The sequence below is a fragment of the Camponotus vicinus genome, unplaced genomic scaffold (genome assembly GCF_025532165.1).
Source record: "Camponotus vicinus isolate PSW18456_S1 unplaced genomic scaffold, iyCamVici1.0 SCAF_12, whole genome shotgun sequence".
NCBI lineage: Eukaryota > Metazoa > Arthropoda > Insecta > Hymenoptera > Formicidae > Camponotus > Camponotus vicinus.
In genome coordinates this window covers 12,532,022-12,557,433 of record NW_028141948.1, presented here as the reverse complement: position 1 = coordinate 12,557,433, position 25,412 = coordinate 12,532,022, and the positions used below count along the sequence as shown (strand labels likewise).

The 25,412-nt window shown below is 34.2% G+C and overlaps 1 protein-coding gene and 1 long non-coding RNA gene across 4 annotated transcripts in view; one reads left to right on the top strand and one right to left on the bottom strand.

Annotated features, from left to right (window-relative positions):
- The first annotated feature begins 10,182 nt into the window (after positions 1-10,182).
- Positions 10,183-25,187, top strand: LOC145963469 (uncharacterized). Its single transcript, XR_014436176.1, has 3 exons — positions 10,183-10,260; positions 11,445-11,559; positions 22,874-25,187. It is a non-coding gene; the product is annotated as an uncharacterized LOC145963469 (long non-coding RNA).
- Positions 10,894-25,412, bottom strand: part of Dtn (transmembrane protein 132C dtn) — a 113,524-nt gene continuing 99,005 nt past the window's right edge. For 2 of the 3 annotated variants that reach the window (XM_083085438.1, XM_083085441.1), the window contains 5 exons: positions 23,952-24,830; positions 23,151-23,589; positions 20,630-21,075; positions 19,312-19,613; positions 10,894-19,107 (listed from right to left, as the gene is read on the bottom strand). In XM_083085438.1, coding sequence (XP_082941564.1) covers positions 18,363-19,107; positions 19,312-19,613; positions 20,630-21,075; positions 23,151-23,589; positions 23,952-24,830 — 2,811 coding nt within the window. In that variant the 3' untranslated portion in view covers positions 10,894-18,362. The remainder of the gene's footprint in view (positions 19,108-19,311; positions 19,614-20,629; positions 21,076-23,150; positions 23,590-23,951; positions 24,831-25,412) is intronic. The other variant, XM_083085439.1, reaches the window with a different exon arrangement.

Below are 25,412 nucleotides of genomic sequence, written 5' to 3'. Positions count from 1 at the left end.
GACATGGAAAGATAAACGAAGCTTCGATGTATAAGTCAGCGATTAAATTATAAGATAAATCGCGATTTAAAATTCCCGAGAAAACGCGACGAATAAATAAGTCGATAATATGCGGAATATTTGATCGCGAAACGTATAATTTTTATAATATAATAATCGAAGCTCTCAATAGACACGTGCGCGATATAATTATTATCACGTAAATATAGAAAATCGAAAATATTTCGACAAACATTTGAGGTCTGTAATGTTTGTGAATATGCAATTCACCGACCGATTTACTTGCGAATTTTTATAAGATAAATCGATTCGAAATTCGCGATAAAACGCGACGAATAAATAAATCGATAATATTCAGAATATTCAATTGCAGATACGCGAGTGACATACCGGTAATCCGATAAAAAGAGGAGCGATCCTAAAAATGTAGAACGATTAACATCTTATTTCTACATCAGATTTCGCAAGATCAATCTGCGAAGAAAAGTTAAGTGATCCATTGAACGTCGGGAACTTCACTGTAGGAGGGAACGAATCCTGGATCTTCCGGACTATTCCCGATAGCAATGATTTCAGTAATAAATCAACGACAATTATCCCTTGTCATTATCTTCAATTCACGAAATTGATATGCACATCAGAAAACATGTTCTTCCATCATTAAGAAATATATTTCTTTATTGAAAATTAAATGGATATAACGACCTTTTTTATTGAAATGTGATTACGAGCGATTATATTTATAAATAATAAAATACATGCATTATTGGAGTTTGTGTTAAATGTGCGAACACATATAATTTGGGGTACCGTTCGCGCGCACGAGACGAATCGAACTCGATATCAGCAAGATCTAAAAAATTTCAATTCGAACAGTGTGCAAAATAAAATAAATCAAATAATTTTAAACAATTAATTCTAGATTAATTCTCTAGATTCTTATTCTTATAACGTTTAAATTAATAATTTTTTTTCTTTTAATCAATATCTTACTGATATAGGGGTACCCATTCGATTCGTCTCTAAATTTTTAAGTATTCGCACATTTTATGTAACATTCAGATATAATTTCGCGTATATATAATATATCATATTAATAAAAATTATAAAAATATTTTGGATACGTTAATTTGTGCATGTATTTAATTATACACATATATAAAATGGTATATATCTAAAAATTAATATTCTAAAATGGCGATGGATGTCCAATACCTGCAAATAGTTTCTTAAAAGAAACTAAAAACTAATATTAATATCCGCAGTACCTAGAAATAATTTTTCAAATGAGATAATTAATTAATAATTAATGAAATATATTCGTTCGTAATCATTTTTATCAAAAAATTTATACAAATTAATTACAATATGAAATTATTTGAAAAATTAAAATTTATACACAACGCTATATCCATATTTAATCTACTATTAAATCTTTCTGGCATTATATATATATATATATATATATATATAGACAATAATAATACCAATCCTAATAATGATAGAACATTTTTAACGAAGAAAAAAGAAGATACATTTCTCTCATCTAAATATATATTATTTAAATTAATTCGACGTTAAAGAAGCGTATCGTCGTTGAATTACTACCGAAATCATTGCTTTCGGAAATTGCCAAGAAAATCTGGGATTAGTTCCTTCAATCTTACAATAAAAATTCCCAATTTTCAACAGGACACCGAACTAGACGTCGTGAATGGATCTCACAAGAATCGGTGAGAAATAATTCTCCATGATGAAAATCATTTCGACTCCTCGACGGTACGAGCCACGCAACTTTCATTAACGTTTATTTAACGGAAGGAACAATGATAACTCTTTTATTAAAACGACAATCTCGTCTAGGAACGCGAAAAAGAACGCGAGAAAAATAATGCGTGTTTTCGCAACGATAATTTATTAATTTATTTATGAATATTTTCCGATACGAAAAAAAAAATTCGTAAATACAAATATAACTGAAAAAACAAATTATTAAATTCATAATAATTAACTCGCGATTCTATAATATCGAAGGTGATCGTTAAATTTTGTGAAGCTAATATTTAATCGTTGACTTATCCCATCGAATCTTCACCCTCTTATTCGACATTTCTTTATATTTAATTAGCAATATTTAGGAATATTATCTGACGAGAGGGACAGCGATACAATTCTTCTGTTAAAATGATAATCTTGTATAAGAACGCGGAAAGAACATGGTATTTTCGCAATCATAATTTAATAATTTATTTTAAGAATATTCAGTTACGCGCGATATCGAATTCATAAATAAATAAAGCTAACGGAAAGCATATCATTAAATTTATAATAATTGACTCGCGATTCTGTAACGAAGGCGTCCGTCAAATTTTATAACGCTTATATTTAATCATTAATTTAACATCGAATTTTTATATTTTATATAAAAATTTTCCGAATTTATTAATGACTCTTTGACATAAAAATACAAACAGTTACTCTTTTATGAATATTCCAAAAATATATACTACAGAAACAAATACTTTAATTTAATGAATTACTATTATGTTAATTACTATTATGTAATCATTATACGTATATTTTCGATAATTTTTCGTGTAATTTACATAAGAATTTACAATCGTAAATACAATTTCATATAATATAATTATACTCATAATTGTATTGTATTTTACAATTAAAATATCAATGTTAGATTATAATTAAAATACAATTATAACTATTTATAATTTACAATTTACAATTTACAAATTTATGATGCTATCAATATCAAATAATAATATTCGATTTATTCAAATATTTAATAACATCGATATAATAATTTGATATTGATAGCATTAACATTTGGATTTAATATTATATTTGATTTAATACACATATATTTTTAAGTTTTAAAATAAAATATAACATGTTAAGATTTCTTAAACGTTAATAATTATGCAATTTCTTTAATATTTCTGAAGATAATTTTGATAATTTAAATTTCACTTTTAAAACATGTTACATTTATTTTTACAACGTTTTTAAAAATAAATTCAACTTAATGAAAATAATTTTAATTTACCCCTAGGATTATTGAAATATTAAAAGAAAGAATGAATCTTACTTAATAGACCTAACAACCCTACTATTAAAGGATTCTAATAATTTTAATAGCTCTAACAATCCTACTATTACAGAATTCTAATGATCTTAAGAGCCCTAACAATCCTAATATTAATAGAAGAATTCTAATGATTTTACTTAATAGCTTTAACAACCCTACTTCCTGATTAACTAAAATTATTCGAGATTTGAGGAACCTATCTCTAATCATCACCTCACCTAATCATGTATATATTTTAGTCACGTGCCCTAACCGCGTACCCTAACCGTATTCTTCAGGCCAGTTGAACCTACCTTTCGTTGATCCTGGCCACTTTCTTTCTCGATCTCTAATCAGAGATCGAAGAAGGAGATAATTACTCCTTCTTTTGCCGGATAATTACCGGCAAAAGAGCGTGAAATATTTACGCTCATTTAGTAACGATCATTCGTTTTCACGATCGTTCGTTAAATATTGAATATAACTTTATTTTAACTGAAATAAAGCCAAATTACTACAAATTTTTACAAATTTCTATAAATTATTTTTTATAATAAAATATAAAATTAATGTATGTATTTATCATATTACAAATTATTTAATTAATTAATCATTTGGCTTTATATTAAGTTAAAATAAAGTTTAAAAATAATATCTACAAACAAATTCTACGATGGATGAGCTATGAGCAATTAGAAGATAAGTGCGTATTATAAGAATAAATTAGCATCAAAAATTGATAAAATTGATAATTGTTAATGCGTGTCCTTTATTTAATAAATTAGACAAAATCTTTACAAAAAATCTTTTCTTGATCTCTTTTTTTTTTAATTAATATTTCAATATATTTTCGCGATAGATGCAAAGCATAAGTTCGAAAAAACTTATTAAAATTATTTAATTTAATTTAATTAATTTAATTTAATTATTTAATTTAATTATTTAATTTAATTAATTTAATTTAATTATTTTATTTAATTTATTTAATTTAATCCATCCTAGCTCATCCATTTTAAGGCAACGGATTTATCTACAATCTACATCTACATCTACATCTGCAATCACTACGAATCCGTTACCTTAAAGTTAAATAAAAGTTTGTTTCACTCACCGGCACTGATGCGCAACAGCGGAGTTGTTGTTATCGAAGCTAGTTGTCTGTAACATACAAATATAAAATTAGAAGATAAGTGCGTATTATAAGAATAAATTAGCATCAAAAATTGATAAAATTGATAATTGTTAATGCGTGTCCTTTATTTAATAAATTAGACAAAATCTTTACAAAAAATCTTTTCTTGATCTCTTTTTTTTTTAATTAATATTTCAATATATTTTCGCGATAGATGCAAAGCAAAGTTCGAAAAAACTTATTAAAATTATTTAATTCATTTATAATAATGCTCACAAAATGCAATTAATATTTAAAAAAATTTTTATCGCGAGGAATTTTATATCCGATGTGTAAAATAATAAGCAGATAAACACGTATAGAAAAATTTTATCAATTTTTGAAACTGTTTTTTAAATAGAAAATTTTATATGACTTTTATAAAAATCTTTCTCTTTAATTCATTTAAATATAAGATCGAATGTTCGTTTATAACAAGTTAACGATTTACAACAATTAATATATAAATAATAGATATTCACCATCAGGTTGCTCCGCCGATGTAAGATGCCTCTCCCAGGCCTCCTCCTCCTCTCATGTTGTTGGCGCGCGATACTTTTAACGACACTCCCGCACTCGCGAGCGATATTTTTATATCGCTATTTCCGCTATTTTACGCGCGATACTGGACGGTTCTCGCACTATTTCGGTACGATAAAAAATTTTCTATTTGATCGCGCGATGTATATACTTAATATGTATATACTTTAGACGGCACTCCCGGTTTCGGTACGAGCGAAAATCCCATTTCACTTATGAGAATCAGCTTCGAGCCAATAGGTCGGGAACGCAACGATACAACGAGCAAGGATTAAGTCCAAACCGGAAAGAAGACGAAACGATTGACGGAAATAGAGGAAAATGAAGTTCACCAACTCTTTTTCGCGCATAATTATTCTATCTCATATCGAACCTGGACCCGCTAAGCACGATTTCAGGTGCTCCGCCCGGACATATTATGCCTCCCGCGGTTGCTATATGCTACACCAGGCTAGTAGACGGCAAAAGAAGAGGATACCCACATTTTTTAAATGCTAACATTTAGCAATTTAGAAAATGGGGAGGCAACCCCTTTTACCGAGCGAAAATCGTGCCTAGGGGAATCCACTCGACTCCTCGACAGGGTTAACACACGCAGTGCGTGTGGCTGTAGACGAGCAAAGAGAAGGGACCCATTGACGACCATTCCGAGCAATCGATCGAGTTCTAATTAATTCGGGCCGAATCACTTGACGAAGCACGAAGCACGAGCGTACGTTGCAAACAACGTGTGCAAACTCGGAACATCCCAGTTAGTTGGCATCGGAAGTAGAGACTCGTGACAATAAATGAAATTGGGATTTTATATGAAAAAGTCCAAAAGTTCCGCGAAAACGCGACGACGCGAGAATACTACAACGCGAAAACGCGGTAACGAAGCGCTTGCCGTCCGCGGCACGTTGACGGCACCGACGACGCGAAAGGGTACTTAGCTTCCCATTCAGGCACCTTAAGATTTATCATAAACAGAAAAATTTAAGATGAACCTCAAGGCACCATCCAAGTACTAAGCCCTCCCACCGCGACAAGGTGTACCCCATGGGAGGGTTATATTATATATAATTGTATATATAATATAATACATAATTTGAAATTTATTTTGTAATACAGTACATAAATTAAATTCGCAAATATAAACGATAGATAAAAATATAAAAGATAAAAGAATATCTATTATATATCTATTATAAAGCAATGTTCAAAATAATTGATTTTAAAACTAATTATTGCGCGCAATTAATTTTTACTTTTAAATAGATATATTTTAATGTTATAAATCGCGTAATTACAAAATAATTTATATTTTTTATAGATATAAACTTTTAAAAATATGATAAATAAGAAAATTTCTATTTTTTTATATATGAAATATTTAAATAAATTATTGCATCCGCGGAACGATATATATCGAATGCGCGCGACACAATCGGCATACGCTGACGTTCGTGCACTCGTAAATAATAACGCGATTTAAGGTGCACAAGAATTTTAATAAACCGCGAGTAACACAAGAATTCAGAATAATCGTAAAACGGATCACAAATAGACGCGCGTCCGCACAACTTGACAGCTGGGCTCAGACTCTCTGAGAGTCGCTTATAACAATATCTTGACAACGCGCGCGGAAACAATCTTCTTCGAAAGAATTCAACGGGTGACGAATACATTCAGCGGGACGGGACGCGGGGACGCAACAATATAATAAATAATGAATGTGATAAATAATTTATATTAATGACTTACATCATATCTTATTGATCCATCCACTTCCAAAACCTCCTTTTTTCTTTTGTTTTTTTCGCTTTTTCCTCGTCGGCACTTCAATCCTCGTTGCACTCATTTGAATTCCTCGTTGCACTTACACTCATTCACGAAAAGTTCCTCGTTGCACTTGCAATTGTGTTTAGAGAAAGAATTTGATAATATATGAAACGTCTCACATCACTACTTCACTGCTCAAGAGCCACTGAGCGAATGATCGTAAGTCAGGAACACTACCGCGGTACTGTTTATATCGCTAAGGTTGACTATGTAAAGAAAGAATTTAATAATATGTGAAACGTTTCTCACGTCACTACTCAAGGCCACTGTGCGAATGATAATAAAGCCGTGTCACATATTAACAATAGCGCGATACTGTTTATCAAGGTCGAACACGGTGTTATTGATAATTCTCTCGTTGCCGAAATATTTTCTGTAATATAAACTATTTGCGCGAGGAATATTAAATTATAGAAGTATTTTAATTTATTGATTAAGATTAATTGATTATTTATTAAACTATTCATCATGAAGTCTTTCGTTATGCTAATTATTTGCATTTATAATTCGATTGTTTTACTTCGTGTTGTCTCACAATCCCCCCCCCCCCCCAAATTATATTTAGATTGTCAAGTAGAATGATAAAGTAACACGGATGGAATATATTTGTGACTCTAAGTATTAAAATAATAATTATTGTCCGTAAAGATCGCAAACATCGATGTAATTATTTAATATGTTGGATTCCTATCACATTAAATCGATTCTCGATTAAATTGTATATTGTTTAATTAACCAGAATTGAGAAAATTTAAAGCATTGATCGAAATATATTTAATTCTAATATTGTTAAGGAAATATCATTATAATAAGCATCAATATGATTGAAAGGTCATAACATAATTAATTCTCTTATGCCCTTTTATACATCCCCTGTTTCAATTTTTATTCGCAGTAATGAATGAATGCGATTCGATAAAGATTTATCGTTGCGATACAGTTTTATGTCGTTAATTAATTTTTAATTAATTAATACTTATTAATATTTATAGTTAAATTATGTTTCGATACTAATTGTAATCGTGATTAATACAAAAATTACAATATACGAAGCGTTTCTCATCACTACTTTATTACTCGAGAGTCACCGTGCGAATGATGACAAAGCCGTAATGTAGCGCGCTACTGTTTATATTTTATATTGCCAAAGTTGAACACCGTGTTATCGATAATTCGTTGCCGAAATACTTTATATATTATAAAATATGCATTAACGCGGAATATTAAATTATACAAGTATTTTAATTTATTGAGTAAAATTGATTATTTATTAAACAATTTATCACGGAGCCTTTCGTTATGCTAATTATTTGCATCTATAATTCGATTGTTTTACTTCGTGTTCTCTCATAATCCAAATTATATTTATATTGTCAAGTAGAACGATAAAGTAACACGGATGAAATATTATTATATAAATAAGACATCTAAATAATTTTCTTTTTTTAAGAAAGAGAAAGAGAGAAAGAGGAAAATGACTCGCAGTAATATTAATTACAATTTCGAGAACTTCCTCTGATTATTTGTTATAAATATAAATGCCAAGCACAAATTAAGCATGCAAACAAACGGTACTTTTATAGATCTCTTTTATATAAAGCAAAGTGTCCAAAATAAATAATTTTGAGAAACTAATTATTACGCCCTATTTATATTTTTATTTGTCCATTGAACAGATATTTTATCATCAATTGTACAATTATCGAAAAAATTGTTCTTGAGTATTACTTTTAAAAAGTGTAATGAATAAAAAATCTAATTCTTATATATAAAATATCGAAACAAATATATTATAAAAAATATTTTATAACGTATCTATTAAATGTTAATATTATTATAATTAAATATTAATATATTATAATGTATCTATTAAATGTTAATATATCCATAGTTTTCATGTATCTCGTATAAAAATATTTTATTTTATTTTATAATTTTAAATATTTGGAATTAAAATGTGGAATGTATGTTATATATATATATATATATATATATATACATATATATATATATGTGTGTGTGTGTGTGTGTGTGTGTGTGTCTTATATATTATATATACGTTATATTGCATGATAATTTAGAATGAATTATTATCCAGACAATGAAAAAAGAACAAACAATGTTTATTATGTGTGAAAATAATATATAAATATGATAAATAATAAAATTACTTACCGCATATGCGTGTGTGTTCCGTACGTTGTCCAATGCTTTTCTAGATTTTTTTTTCTCCCTTGTATATTCTTCACTGTTTCCTGGTGACACTCATCCGCGTAAATACGATTAATTACAATTAGTAGAATACGATTAATTACCATAGTCTAATATGTGAGACATTTTGCATGCTATTCTCGATCGCGGAATAATCATATGAAATTCGCACTTTATTATATCATAAGAGCAATATTTATACGAGATTAAAATTAATAATATAGCAGTAATAAGCAGAGCGAGTAGCACTAGTACTGTTGATGTATATATAGTATATATGCATAAAATACAAATCTCGTAAGATCAAAAATTAAAGTAATGAAAAATCGCGATATAACTATTGTTTAATTAATAATTAATTTATACTTGCTTTTTAGAAAAATTTAATAAAAAGATACTTGTTAATTATAATAATTATAACGAATTATGTTGCAATATTAGTCACGATCGGGTTGGAAAAAGAATTTGATAATATACGAAGCGTTTCGCACACTACTACTTTATTATTCGAGTTTAACCGTGCGAATGATGACAAAGCCGTGACATGTATAGCGCGCTTGCTATACGTCGCTAAGGCTAAACATGATATTATTGATAATTCTCTGCTGAAATATTTTACGTACTACATATACACGCGGAATTTTAAATTATAGAGGTATATTTTATTTTAAATTAATTCTTAAACGATTGATGTATCACGGAACCTTTTGTTATGGTAATGATTTGAATTTATTCGATTATTTTACCGCACTTTTCCGAAGTCAAATTTTATAATATTTAGTTTTGCATTTTAAAAGACTGACTTAGAGCGAATTAAATAAATAAATAAATAAATGATGTTGAGAAAAAGAAAAGAAAGACACATAAATAAATAAATAAATAATAGCGTGAAAAGAGAAAACATACTAATATTTTTATATAATAAATTATTATTAATTAAATTATTTATATTTTTATTTATATTATTTATATTATCAGAGGGACATATATGTTACCCTCTGAGAACATTCGTGGACATTGGTTTTGTAGTTCATGTCCACGTTTTTAATGTCCACAGAGGGAGTATCGCTCCCAGGGATCACCTAAAAGCGGGCCGTGACATCTCTCAGTTTTCTCTCTGGCTGCGTTCGGAAACATCACCCGAGTGTACCCGGATATCATTTTATCCTTGTTTAACATTCGGTGAACAAGGATAAAATGATACCAGGGGGCACTCGGGTGATGTTTCTGAACGCAGCCTCTGTTGGAAGATTTTTATTCCACTAGATTTTTATTCCACTGATTGACCAATCAGAGAGTTCTTCGATTATCCAATCAGAAGGCGGATGTCGCTTATTTAAAAAACCGATTAAAACGTTTTTCAGCAAAGGAACACAGAGAAGCACTATATCATATATGAATACAATGTGGATGTTGCACTTTCTGATAGCAGGTATGTGTACATAAATAGAAAAAATCTTTTCAGCTCTTTTTCTTTTCTATATTTCTATAATTATCGAAATAATATTAATGGCATCAGTATGTATTTAAACACATTCAAATATACATTTACGTCAAACAAGAATCATTTAAAATATGTATGTATTTTATACAATTAATCATTTTCCCAATCACATTTTATTATTTATTAATTTTCGTATATTTCATATAATTGAGATGGTTGTATCATTTTTGAATTTATTTTCCTAATTGCAGATTTTTTCTGATATATCTCACGTTTATATATTATATTTATAATTCTAAATATCATACTATTAAGGAGAGAAATTGAATGAATCTTACATCTTTAATTATATTAAAGAACTAAAATTCTTACATAATTAATTTACAGAATTATTATTGGTTGTATAATATATATGTATTGAAATTCCACATTTTTATATTTTTCTATTAAAATAAAGATATTTTTTTCATGCACAATTATTGATGTTATTCATCTGGAATGAATAAAATTAAAGGAAAAATTCAATTATGAATATGTATTAAATATGAAAGAAAAATTGTTTTTATACAAGGATGTTTTAAAAATCGCGTATTTTTTTAACCGAATGAATAATATAATATATACACATTGAATAATAATTTATTTTTTTATATACTATATGTCGCTTTTTATATCATAATTACAAAAAAATTAATTACAATGGTTAAACAAAAATTCTATCTTTAATGCTGCAGTTGTGTGCATATATAATTACATATCTTAGATTTATTTTACGTGGTTTGATATTATATACGTCATTTTTATATATTAATATCCATTTTTTTCTTTTTTTATATAAACTCTAGCACAAAAGTAAACACAAATTTCGAAGAAGTAGACCGCCGATTAAACATGTGAATTCGTTTATAACCGATATGAGTGAGATAATACGGTCAGTTTAAGGAAAGAGGGCTTAGTGATACGAGAAGCTCGATATGTTACAATTACAATATTTTTATATATCTTTGATGACGATTTTGATGGTAACAACAGATAAATACTACATATTGTACATTGAGTAGGCGATAGTCGTATCTTATTGTTATAATTAGCGTATCGATGGCGTCGACATTGATGTCAACGATGACGATAACGATGACAAATCGTGAACAACGTCTTTTCATATTTTTCAGGATCGACACGCGATGGACACGTGGCAATGGCAACAGCAGTAGCAACAGGAGCAACAATCTCAATAACAATAACAGCAACAGCAACGATGACAATAATACAATGACAGTAATATAGGTAACAATAGAGTATAATTATAAAAGTCATGATAATAATTTCATTAATGAGAATAGAAGATCGTCCTATAGTTTGCGAATGAGATATTTCAGAGACTTTTGCGATAAATCGCGATAACTTCGAGAAAAAATAACTATAAAAAAAACCTATAAAAATAAATAAACTCTAAAAAACAAAATTTAATATCCTATTCTTCTTGGATATATTTTGACACTTCTTTAATTTTTTATATTGTCAATATACTATATCTTTGACACACTAAGACAGAGAAAATAAATTAATTAAAATATTAAAATATATATTTCTCAAACAATGATACATATAAATAATCCTTTATAAACAAAAAACGTGCCTTTCACATATTTTGAAAAATATTTTCTTTTGAGATTTCTTTGATTCTGAGCACAATTGTAAGAAATGAAGAAAGAAAAAAGAAAAATGACTGTAATATTTTTAAGATAAAATATTTTCGTTCTTGTGGAAATGTCAAATGTTAGCAAAATGTCTCTGAACTTTTGAAACCAAGGAAAATGACGATCTCTTTTCACACAACGATTTGACAAACGGTAACGAACAGCTAGAGGCGAAATCTGATTGATTATTATTAGAGTGCGAAAATTTCACACAAGTGAATCTTCTTAAATGAGCACTTAATTCTGGCTTAGAACATTTATTAATTAAAGAGCTCCTCTTCAAATCGTCTCATAAATTCGATACAATTCAAAGGTAGAGCTCAGATCTTACAAAAGCATGGAAAGATTTTTTTTATTATTTTGAAGATAGATTTAAAGCTATTTTGGAGATGAGCTCTTTTGTTAAAATTTTGTTATTGTGCTTGAAAATGTAAAAGAAATCTTGCCTCTGCTTTGCTTTTCGTCTCATTTCATCAATCGATGAAATGGTCGACAGACTTCTGTACATTAGTGTAATCAGTTTCTCCCCAAAATCGTGCGTCAAGAAGAACTTTTTGCATATATGTACTACACGGATATTGTCGTCGTTGATCATCGATCACCATCGTCATCGTCGGCCATCCTTTCGCTGACGACGTCGCTCGAGCGTCGTCGTCGCGAAGCATACAGTTAGTAACTAGTAATTATCGCTTTCGTTTTTTTTTCTCTTAATTTCCGCATTTATCACACTTATTATGTAAATGGGCTGAGGAATGTGTGTGTGCGCGGATGCAGAGTCAGTGATGCATTTTCTTTGCGCGATGAATCTATTACACCTCTAATCGACAGGAAAAAGGAAGAGAGGGGGATTCTGTAAAGGACTTTAATCGCGGAGACAAGAATTTTCGTGTAAAATAATCTAATGAATTATGAGAAAAATATACGGATATGGGAGATTACCAGTGATCCCCGAGTGATTGAATATTATTTTAGCCAAGCGATTTAATATATAATCTCTCGCGCTATCTAATTAATATATAATTTTCTTTGATAAGGAAAAAAATTAAGAATAGACAGAGTGGAGAGAAGTTGAATAAAAAAAACGAGAAAAGGAAGCGAAAGGAAGACAGAAGAAAGAAGTATAAAATAATACAAGAGGAAGAAAAATGACTTCGAAATCTCTTGTATGACAACAAAAATCCTATTCAGGAATCACTGGCTCACATTGGAAAGATAATTTATATCGCAAATATATTTCCGATGCATTGTTTTGCGGCAAGCACAGGTCGATGATTACAAAAGCGCGAACTTTTCATCGGAATGATGTGGAACCAGAAGTGCAGAATGTACACGACATCTCATCTAATACATACGTGTGCGTGTATGTGTTTAGGTATTTGTGTCTCGCAATGATACATACTAACATACAAGCCACTGACTCCGATCACTCTCAGTAAGACTAAGTAAACGCTATGGCATCATGATAATCACCGATGGGGTGCTCTTATATCAAACTCGCTAGATAATAGTTACGAACGATTAGCGCGCGTCTATTTTTCGCTTGATATTCGGATATGATCGCAATTATCGTATAGATTCTCACCGTTGAGTTCATCGATAAGTTCTCGCTTCTCCATGTTCATCTCAAGAGAAAGAGAAGATAAAAAGGAATATACAAAGCGTTACATTAGCTTCCGACACCGGAAGACTAGGTATACCTGCATCGCATACTTGGCACTAAATCCAGCTTATTTATCTCGCACAGAATATCGTATAGAATCAATCAGGATAATTGTGATACAATTTAACAGTTTGTAATAATAAAAGCGATTATAATATCATCGGGAAATGTTCGGCCTCACATCTAGTATAATCATATAATCCTGATTGTATCTGTGTCTACGATAATTAAACGGTCAAAGTGTCGAATATGAGATACGAGTACAAATTTTAGCGTACACTCGAGAGTTATATTATGGATAATATCTCTTAAGCAAAACTCTCGAGTGAGTCACTCCCTCAATTTTGCGCTGATCGAAGAATATAGTATGAAGAATCGCTTTCAAAGCATGAAAACCGATTGCAGAAAACAATATCCGTATATTTCATCGTAAAGTAAGCGATTAAGACCGCTTTCGGGAATTTTATGAATCTATCTTATATGAGGGGCGTTCTTCTTTTATAGTATCAAATAGATTAAGTTATGAGATTCGCAAGGAATTGCGGCTAGATGTCGATGAGACGAAATGTTTTTTCTGCAATCGGTTCAAAAATTATTCAACCCTTAACTAATATGGCGGAATCTTACAGTGTGATATATAAGACTAGATGCGTTTACATATTATTATTATTTTTTGAATAATTTCATGAATTTCATTACATCATTATTAAAATGAAAAAATGTTTCATTCGTTGCTCTTGTACGAGACAAAAATCGTCTCCTTACGAATACATCATCATTTTCTGTTTTGCACAATTATGTAGAAACATCCGGATATACGATTCGCTTTACACCACAGCAGTTAAGGGTCGATCATATGTACATCAAGCTTGACGCATCGTGATCGCGAGAGCATTCGAAAGATACGTATTATCATCAGGCGAAAGGCAACGTACATCGCACTCTTTTTTTTTTACGTTGATTAATATTTTATATATTACGCGCTATATAAGAGACTAGATTCTCGGCGGGGAGGAGGGGAGAGAGGGAGAGAGTATGCTCCGATTCTTCCTCAATGTTTGCAGAATCGTCTAACACCATATTCGATTGGATCACTATTGTCCCACGTGATTGTGCTGACACACAACTTACAGAGTTACATACATACTTAGACACGTAGTCCTTAAGAATATGTATATAGTGTTATAGATTTTTTTCTGGCTGAGATTTTTGGAGTAGGTCGCTCACTTCTTTGCGTCCAGAATTGCTACCTCGTTTTCATTCTCGATCGCTTTGCGGTGCTCAGTTTTATTTTAATGGAAAACAACGGGATGACACTGTATGAGCTCGTAACTATGTGTATATTTTAAATTGATCGGGAAGAACGGTATATTTTTTTTGCTCTCTTTTCTTCTTCGCTGTATACATATAAGTACACGGAGAAAATTTTACAGTATAAATTACATGAAGGATATATTTCCTTTTATAACGTCTATTGTAAAATTGGAACATAAGATGTTTATTATAAAAATTATAAATTATGTATTTGTTTTATTATTTCTTAACGATTATGCATCAAATATTTGAATAATTATAATACTCTTTAAAATATAATACATATATAATACATACTCTTTAAAATATAATACATATATAATAATATTATGAATAAAAATATCGTGATTTTTCTTATATTCCATAAATCACAAAAATTATATTGTAATTTTTACTATATATTTTCTCCGTGTACAGTTAAAAGCACGTACAGATTAAGCGAACATACTTTGCTTATTATTTATCGTTCAATGAAGAACTCTTGTTTAGAAAGTATCTTTAGATTCTTTACAGTTATATTCAATAGTTGCACATCTTGTTTCAAAAGATTTATACGAACAAAGTGGATAAGAAAATAAATAATTAAAGAATAAATTTTTTATTATATGGAATATAGGATATGTTTTTGTTTTACGCTTTCATACTTTAAAATGAATGCTTCTACTTTCGCCAGGAACAAATTTGGTTATTATAAAAATCAACATGTTTCCGTTATATGGATCGATTACTAAGATATAGACTGATTATTAAGAAGAGAATAGAATCTGCGAATTATTATAAATTAATTCTACGTTATTATCTCAAAAATATCAATTAATATTTTCTCTACTATTTCTCACGTGCACATATACACATACACGATACGTTTGTGTATGTTTGTCCTTTACTAGCCATATAAGCCATTTATAGACAATAATGTTCACTTAGTTTATACACACTTTCAACACGCATTCTTTGTATCTAGGTACAAAATGCTCGGATACATGATAGAAATATGCGTTCCTCTTTATACGATGATACATACATTTCTCGAAATAGTATTCAGGTATGAAGTATAGTCATTAAAAATTGCGAAACATATTCCTGATATTTAGCCCTTTTGAACATTTGGCCCTTTTGGCCTTTTTAGCTGAAAGTGCAGTTGTAAATAAAAAAATCTAAACTGAATAGATATGTATTACAAAAGGAAGTAGGCTATCTCTTTCAGAATATCTCGGCCGATTTCAATATTCCCGATAATACATATTTTTACGATAAATATACAATTATATACACTCGTGATATGGCAATATACATGGTACGTGTTATATCTCGTAGCAGATATAGAATACCTAGATACAAATGTTTAAAGCAAGAATAATGAGAATACACCGTATCTCAATACTGTACCTAAATACGTGTCGATACGCATACGTGTTATATTTAGGTACTATCTAGACATTTATAGACGTTTTTCGCGATATACTGATCTCGCTAACACACGCATTTTCACATGATGAAGGTGATATTTTCGGCGTGCTTTTAAAAAGTGCTGATTGCGACACGAGTACGCGATGTTTACTTAAAAAAGATCGTCTCTCCCCAAGGGAGGATAATTCAAAAGCGAGAGAGCAGCGTGTAATGTATATACGCTTCGTCACTTTGTCGACGAGATATTTCTTCATTCGATATTTCCGACGTCTCTCGATGCGTGGAACGCGATTCTCTATTAGCTATATAAATGTAACTTTAAATCTGTAAGTCCATAATTAACATGCGCTTTATCGCGTTTATATATATATATATAATATATATATGTATATATGTACACAGTCTTACAAAGCAAAATTTACAAACATTATGACGTATGGTCGATCGAATAAATATGCGTCCTCCAATGCGGTCGGGTCGGATTGCAAGTCTCGCACGTTTTGCTTCGTCGTATTTTGATCGCGCGTCTCGTATACACCTGACAAAGACCGATTGGCAGTCTGCCGTTCGGCGAACCGATGAAAAATTCACCGGCTTGACGGCGAATCGCGCGCGTTAAGCGAATATGTATTTGATGCAGATCGAATATCCAGCGGAAAGGGCGAGGAAAAGACGCGCCGTCATACACATCGCCGTCGTACAAAACTCTTCCTTCTTTGTACATGAAACGTGACATTTTGATATCAGTTATGGAAAGAGATTCGCGAGGTGATGTCCCTTCGCACTTTTTATCGTTAGATGCGGCATAGAAAGCCATTGCGCGATCAAAATACAAAGCATCTCGCAAGTGATGCTCGTCTCTTGCAACCCTCACGGGGGTGAGAGGGAGGAGGAACCGTGATAGCGCAGGGGAAGAGCTTTTGAGCGAGAGATCGAGATGGCACGGAGGGGGGAGGGGGCGAGGGGCGAGGATACGCGACGATCCTGCACGAAACGAAGGAAAGCTCGCAGCGAGGAACGAAACGTCGCGCGAGACGTTTTCGTCGTCATCGAGCGAGCGATCTACCTACCCCACTTGGCCATCGACAGTCAGTTTTTTTTTAAAGCCTCTTGCGTGTATATACGAACAGTGCTTCGATTATTTATTACGTCGACAAGTTTTCGCGACACACGAATAATATCTTCCCGTATGAATTTAAAATGATAAAAAAAGAGAGAAAATAAAGAAAAACATCATGATAGATTAAATCTATTGAATATTGTCAATATAACAGATAAAGTTATTTAGAGAGCTATTAAAGAGAAAATTTGGAGATAAAAGTAGCAAAAATAGTCAATAAAAATGAACGAAAACGAAAAAGATATACTTATTTGGTTGATATAATCATTTGGGATAATGATATACATATATGTATATATACTTTGTAAAAATGGTAAAAAAATATAGTGAATATATGCATCTCTTCGCTTGGGATATATAATATAAAGTATCGATGTAATGCATAGATTTTCCTTATCGCGCATTACATTTTACGTATCATTATTTACGTATTGACGTGAATATATTATCGGTGCAAATTATCATCATACTTCAGGAACTTTCACCCATTGCGCGCCCGAAAACTGTTAGCGATCGTAATAAATTGCCGAGAGACTGTATGAATTGTGTATGAAGGAGTTAATCTCTCTCTTAATTCCGTTAATATGAGAGTGTACTATGTATTTATGCATGTTTGCGCGTTACTCTTGATGTGCTGCTAGGAAGCTGACTAGATTATAGTCTAAAATACGAAATATCCGGGGAAGTCACCGTCGTCGTGTATAGCGGAATCTCATTTCTGTGAGAGCGAGTTGTCGCGACAGAGAATTCTCCGAGAGAATTTTCAAGAGGCGAACATAAAAAGAAAACAGTTCGACACGCTCGCCCGCATCTACTGACGAGGATCCCGGTGTTCCGTATCGACATTGACTACTGCTCGACCTTCCAAGAGGTCGAACGGCCCTACCTAGGCATTCGACTCCTTCAGATTGTCAAAATATTGCATGATCTGGTTGTAGTCCATACCTAGATTAAGATCGTCGAGCGGCACTGACTCTTCCTGTTCCTGGAAAGACGACGAAGCGCAGGAGCTGGAGGAGGATGAGGATGACGAGGACGAGGAGGAGGCGGACGGCGACGAGGACGGCGGGGACGTGGTGGTGGACGAGGCTGTGCCGCCGATAGGAGTAGACGCGTTGACGGTGGAAGCGACAGCTGACGTGGAGAAGGACGAGTACATCGGATTACCGACTATGGTCGCCCTCTTGATCTCCCGGGACCTCCCGGCGTCTTTCGCGAGGTCGCGTTTGTTATCGTCGTGATTCACCAGCTCCACAAATTCCTCGTCCTCGCCGCCGTTTTGCTGTTTGTTCGCATTTTCCATCACTCTGGCTTTCGCATGCGGTTTGACCATGTGATGGCTCGACTGTTGCGGCGGTTTGCCGCTGTGTCGATGGTTATTCCCATGGTGGCCACCACCGCCGCTGCCGCCGCTGGACGTCCTGTGGCGATGTTTTCGCGGTGGTTCCGGCAGCCGCACGTTAACGCCCGTATTTCTATGCGGCGGTACCGGTGGTTTATAATCCTCGTTGTTGCCATTATTCCCATTGTTTGTGCCGATCGTCGTCGTTGCCGTTGTCGTGGTCGTAACCGATGTCGAGATCGCGACCGGCACCCCATGCGGCGGCAAGGGCGGAGGGATATCGTCGTTGCTGCAAAGAAATTCCCAAGGACGGTTAAATTTCTATAAGGACATCATTATTTCATATCAAATTAATTTTATCATTTTTCTTTTCGCATAAATACCACTTTCTTTCCTTTGCCTTTGAAAGGATATTTAACGGCAATCTTTGCAAACTGTTTATAAAGAATCCTCCGTCGTGTAAAAAAGAAGAGTAACGTTTAATTATAATTACTCATTTCGCGTAATGGCCATTGATGGAGCTATCATCGACGACGTCGTAGTTGTCGCCGTCGTAGTCGCATTGGTGGGTGCTATCATCGCGGACGGCTTGATCGCGGATTTCGCCGCGAAACTGTTCCGCACTACTCTGTCCCTCTTGGAATAAGTTGTGGTGTCGATAGCGCTAGTACCGCTGCTAGATGTTATGCGTTGGTTGGCGGACGGTAGCTCGATGTGGTTCGGATTGTCGAAGCACGTGCCCAGTTCGTTCTCGGGTTCACCTTCGCCGGCCAGCGGATTACTTGTTACGCGCACCTGCAATCATAAACCGAGTTTCCAATCAAACGAGATTCAACGAAATCTCTCGTTTATTTTGTTTAAACGCTTGCTGGATTGTCGGGGCGAAGGGAGATGAACAAAGGTATTTACAGCATCGAATCCTATTGGAAATTCGTTGAATCACCGATTAATCCTGGATGTGTATATTCTCTGAACTGTCAATTTGGACTATCCATGTTACGTTTATCGAAATTTCATTCGCGTTACCGTTTAATCGTCAGAAATCCTAAGTAACTCTATGTTACGGATAGTCATGTTTGAATGAAGTTTGAATTAATATTAGATGTGTTGACTATGCGTATATCATTTAGCAATAATTAGGCAATATCATAGTTAATCATACATTAAATTTTTCAAAAGTAATGACTCTATCAGTCAGGATATCTGATTTTTGTAAAAAATATTCTCCGAAAATTCTCTGATCTTTCAGATTTTTTAATTCAAAATTTTAGGTAAAGAAAATTTTTATTTGAAGAATTTTTGGGTGCAATTTTCGAAAATAAGTTTTTTTTTATTCCGTGCGTTCTCTAATTTTTCTCTTATATGGAGAAAAAATAAAAAGCCACTTAAGTTTCAAGAGATTCGAAAATATATTTAAGAAATTGAATAGCTTTAAGATAAACATTTTTCACGCGTATTTTTTATTTTTTCATTACTAAAAATTATATGCAATAAAAAATATATACTGCATATTCTGTTAAGACATTGAATATATAAACACACACACAGAGACAGATAAATATTTGTATTACTTTAAGTACATATAATACACAACTTGGTCAATTAATGAATCACCGATTGCTTAGATTCCAATGTAAGAAGAGAATAATCAAAGAGGTCGTTTTTTTAAAAAATTCCCCGCGATCCTAATAAAATCCCATGAGAGTTTCCTGATCTTTCTATAAAAAAAATCCCCGTGAGAATTCTAGGTTCTCCATATTTCTCCAGGGAGTAGACATCTCGCTTTCACGTATATCGCAAGTCATACGTACCTGTTGCGGACCGCAGGCGGCTCGCTCGAGGGTAGCTCTACCCAGCCATACCCAGTCGTGTGCGTTGGTGGTGGATTCGCGAGGTGGACGTTGGTGGTGGATTCGTCTGCCGGACGCCAGCTGGTTCGCGGCGGCGCGCGCTCCGGCGAGGACCGGTACGGCCGCGCCGGTCAGGAGCCCCGGCGAGTCCGGCGGTTGAGGCTTGAACTTGCTGGCGTACACCACGCAGGAGACGACAAAGACAACGATCGCGAAGCAGAATGCCGCGAGCAGCACGTACATCCCGATCTCGAGCGGACTCATGCGCGCCCCGACGCCGTGATGACGCACGCCGACGCCGCCCATACCCCCTGAAGACATGCCATTAGCTATAGCCGTGCGATGCTGCCGCGCCTGCACCAGAGGCTCGTGCTTGTGCCCGTCTTTCTCGTCTTTCAGCGGTAACCCTTTGCACAGAAAAAAACAAAGAGAGAGAAAGAGAGAGAGGACAGAGTGAGACGACAGGGGGTTTGTGCCGAGTTGGAGAGAGCCACCGCGAGAGAATCTTCATCCCTTAATCCCCTTTAAGCTGAACAGACGGCTGGCTAGACATGCTATCGGGCATGCGAGGATCGAGGAAGGGATACTGGATCGTGCATTTACACTTTCAACGCGACAATAATACGTATAATCACTTTGTACTATCTTATTGAATGCGTAATATCATCTATATTGAGATTTTGATACTACTTTGAGATAAAAAGAGAAGGAAAATCATGTGTGTATAAACGTTTCAAGTAATTTTTAAGCTCGACTTTTTTCAATTTTGTCATTGTTCATAAATCGTAATTCGCGTATAATAGTAGATGTTTCAAGTTGATTGATGATGAGGTATTCCAACGATTTGTAATAAGCGCGTTGCATCACTGATTACGTTTACACAATACCCTTAATTGAAAATTAAATAAAAAATGGCACATAAGATCCACAGCACGATAGTTGAAGCGCAGAGAAGAAACACTTCTTTCTTTTTTAATATTAGTTTATTACAAAACTCATATTACAATAATAAAAGGCGAACGTCATCGGTCTAGTAAGCGCGTTGGTAACAATCCATCAAATATACTATAATTATGCTGTGCAAAGTCGCAGCAGATCTGACAAATCGAGTAAAAATAAATATCGAGACATGTTACACGTGAATAGGCTTTTTTTTGTTTAAATTAATAGTTAGAAGCATGACTCACCAGACTCCGCGCTTTTTTACAATTGCCGTTGTGTGTCCCATGTCAGTTTGAGATTCGATGATGAAATGTATAAATATGTCCTTGTTAGGACGTAAACATAGACTCAACTGAGGATATACTCAGTTTATTCAATGATAACAAATATATAAATATATGAACGAACGCTTCATATTTTCGATAAATTATCGATTATCGCAATCGTTGAATCATGCATTTGATAATCGATAATTTATCGAAAATATGAAGCGTTCGTTCATATTTTTATATATTTATTATCATTAAGTCAACTGAGTCTTCGGTTAAATCTATGTTTACGTCCTAACAAGGATATATTTATATATTTTATTATCGAATCTCAAATTGATATGAGACACACAACGGCATATTGTAAAAAAGCGTAGAGTCTGGTAAGTCACGCTTCTAACTATTAATTTAAAAAAAAGCCTATTCACGTGTAATATCTTTCGGTATTTATTTTTACTCGATTTGTCCGATCTGCTGCGATTTTGCACAGCAATTATAGTATTTGATGGACTGTTAGGAGCAGCGCTATTAAACCTCCGTGTGATGTAATTTAGCGTCACCTGCGCGTCGAGAGACAAATTCGTATATTATAACGTGTCTTAATTTGTAGTATATATTATTAGCATCGCGCTGAAAAAAGATCAAAAGATAATTCGAAACGTTCGCCTTTTATTATTGTAATATGAATCTTGTAATAAACTAATATTAAAAAAGAAAGAAGTGTTCTTTTTTTTCTGCGCTCCAACTACCGCGCTGTGGCTCTTATGTGTCATTTTCGATTTAATTTTAAATTTTTTGAGCCAAATCCCTAATTATTACCCTTAATTGAGTAACTTATAACTTTAGTAACACCCATAGTTTTAAAACTAATGGCTAATTACAGTTAATCTATTTTTAGAAGAATAGCTGTGATTGATCAGTTTTAGAACAGTTTAGAATGTTATTAAACCCGATAAAGGATAATGTATAAAAGTAATCACAAATTATTTTTCAGACGCATTTGATATTCAACATACAAAAGGGGAGGAAACTATCAGTTACGGGGAACTGGAGGGAAATCGCGGGGGAAGATTACACATCAATAGACAGACGAACTTTTTATAAGCCAAAGAAAGTTTTCGCTGTAGGAAATGCATGCTGTGCGCTACGTGGCGGTTATAAAGTAGAGAACGGAGGAAAAAGCGAAGAAAATGCGAAAGAAAGAAGAAAGGAAGATAGAGAGAAAGAGAGAAAGCGAGAGAAAGCGGCAAAGGGGAACAGGATCTATTTACCGATGAGAATGTCATGTAGATCCGGTGCCATTTCGCCCCGGTTGGTTTTACGTTCTCTGTGATGATGGGAGCCGACGGTGCCGCCGCCGTCATTTTGCACAAATTCCGGCCGATTGGGCACCTCGCTCGAGGCGAAATCCACCTCGACATTGGCCGACGCGCTCGCCAACGCGGCGACCGTCGTCCTCTGAGAGCCCTTGCCCGACCGTCTGCCGGATAATCGGCAGGAATCGGCCAGCTGAAGACTGACGCGCAGCAGGTCACCGCGACCCTCACCAACGGCGATGACTCGGGGATGATGCGAAGCGACCATCGGCGCGAACGCCACGACTTCCGGATCCGTGCTCTCGACCTGCAAATAGTAATCGCTCACGGCGATCTCCCTTAGGGGCGTACGGGTACCGTCCGAGAACTCCACGTCGATGTCCAGCAATCCCTCCTGTTGATGCGATAGTGCGATAATTGAGTCAAGCTTATATACAGTTTGCTTGTGTTTGCTTTGTGCAATCACAGTTTCGATCACAGAAACCTGAGGAAGTTTGGATCTAATTTCTCCAGTAGTTCAACATTTGATAGAATAACACACAATTTTACATTATTTTTTAACTTTAATGTATATGTATATTTCTTTTATTAATTTAGACTTATTTAATTAGATTTGAATGAGCTAAAAAACATCGAAATATTGAACTCTATAACTTTATTTTTTTATTCTAAAAGATTGCCTCTTTAAAGTTATTTTTCTTCTCAAGATGTATTTGAAAAATAACATGCTTATTTCAGTTAATTCAATAACTTTACCTGATACTGCGCAGTCAGTCTCCTTGTAACCGAGGTCTCCGCAACATATCCGTTCTCGATCGCGGTATCGGGACTGATGCTGAGCTGAAGTCCAGACACGACTCGGACGGACAGTCGCGTCACGGACACGCGATCGTTGCCGATCCTGATCTCCTTCGCGCCGATGACTCTACCAGTGATCGGCGAGAGTACCTGCACCTCCGTGCGTCCCACTCCGCGGCCCTGGACCAATTTATTTTGAAGAAGCGTCGCTATCCTAGGATCGGAGACGCGCAACATGCCGGCCACGAGGTCGGTGACGCGCAGCCAGGTGCGTCGATTGACAAAATACGAGACCCTGCCCGAGTCATGATCGGTCGCCAGGAAGCGGGCGTGAACTTCGACCGGACTCTGCTGGAAGCGAAGTCGACAATTGGCCGGGGATAGATTCCGATCGATGGAATTGATCGTGTCCCACCCGTGCTCGTTCCCATTGCCACGGAATCGCTCCTCGTGCTCATCGTCCTCCTCGAGGAGCGGCTCGTCCGGGTCGTCCATATCCATCGAAGTGTCCTCGATCGATTCCTCGAGCTCGACGGCGCTTCTCTTCTTCGCTCGCGCGGTGACCATCGGCGATTCCGAGGTCCGTTCCTCGAGCTTCGTCGCGTTCAGCAAGCTACGTTTGCTCTTGGCGCTGGTCGCGTGCTCCTCCGGCACCTTCCAGCCCTTTATCTGGCTGAGCCGAGTGTCGCCGACGGTCACCTCCAACGGAAACTCGGGCATCCACACGGTGAACCTTGCTAAACCGGTGTACGTGCCGTACTTGACGAGGACCGACGCGTTGCTGGAACCCCGAATCTCCGAACCGTCCACGTACACGCTGCTACACGAGGACGATACCTACGAATTTCGAACGATCGGGTGTTAAGTGGAGTTTGATTCTGGGCTACAGTTTGTAATACAACGTCTAACGACACTTGGAGTTTCGCAAGCGCCACTTGAACTGGCGATTATACGGAGTATCAACAGTTTGGAACTTTCTCGAGGATATTATACGATATATTTTCGAGGGAACTTAAAATATTACATTATAAAACTTTGGAGAGAGAGATATTACGTTATATATATAAATTTTCTTGTTTCCAAGATGCACTCTTCATGGTCTCTTAAATAAATCGCTGCTAAACTTTTGAAATCTCGGAGATGGCGAATCAATACTTAAATAAATTCTACATACGTTATAATATTTTTTTTCTAAAATAAACATTTATAAAAAAACATTGCCTACAGAATAATCATGTTAAATAGTATTTTCTGTCACGTATATGTGTCTTCAAAATATGTATGTATTTATATTATATACACACCTAAAAATTATGATGAATTATGATAAATATATCTCAAAAATATACATATAAAATATCTAAAAATTATATCATGCAAATAATAGGATTGAAAAACTTGAATGAAGAGTTTGAAAAT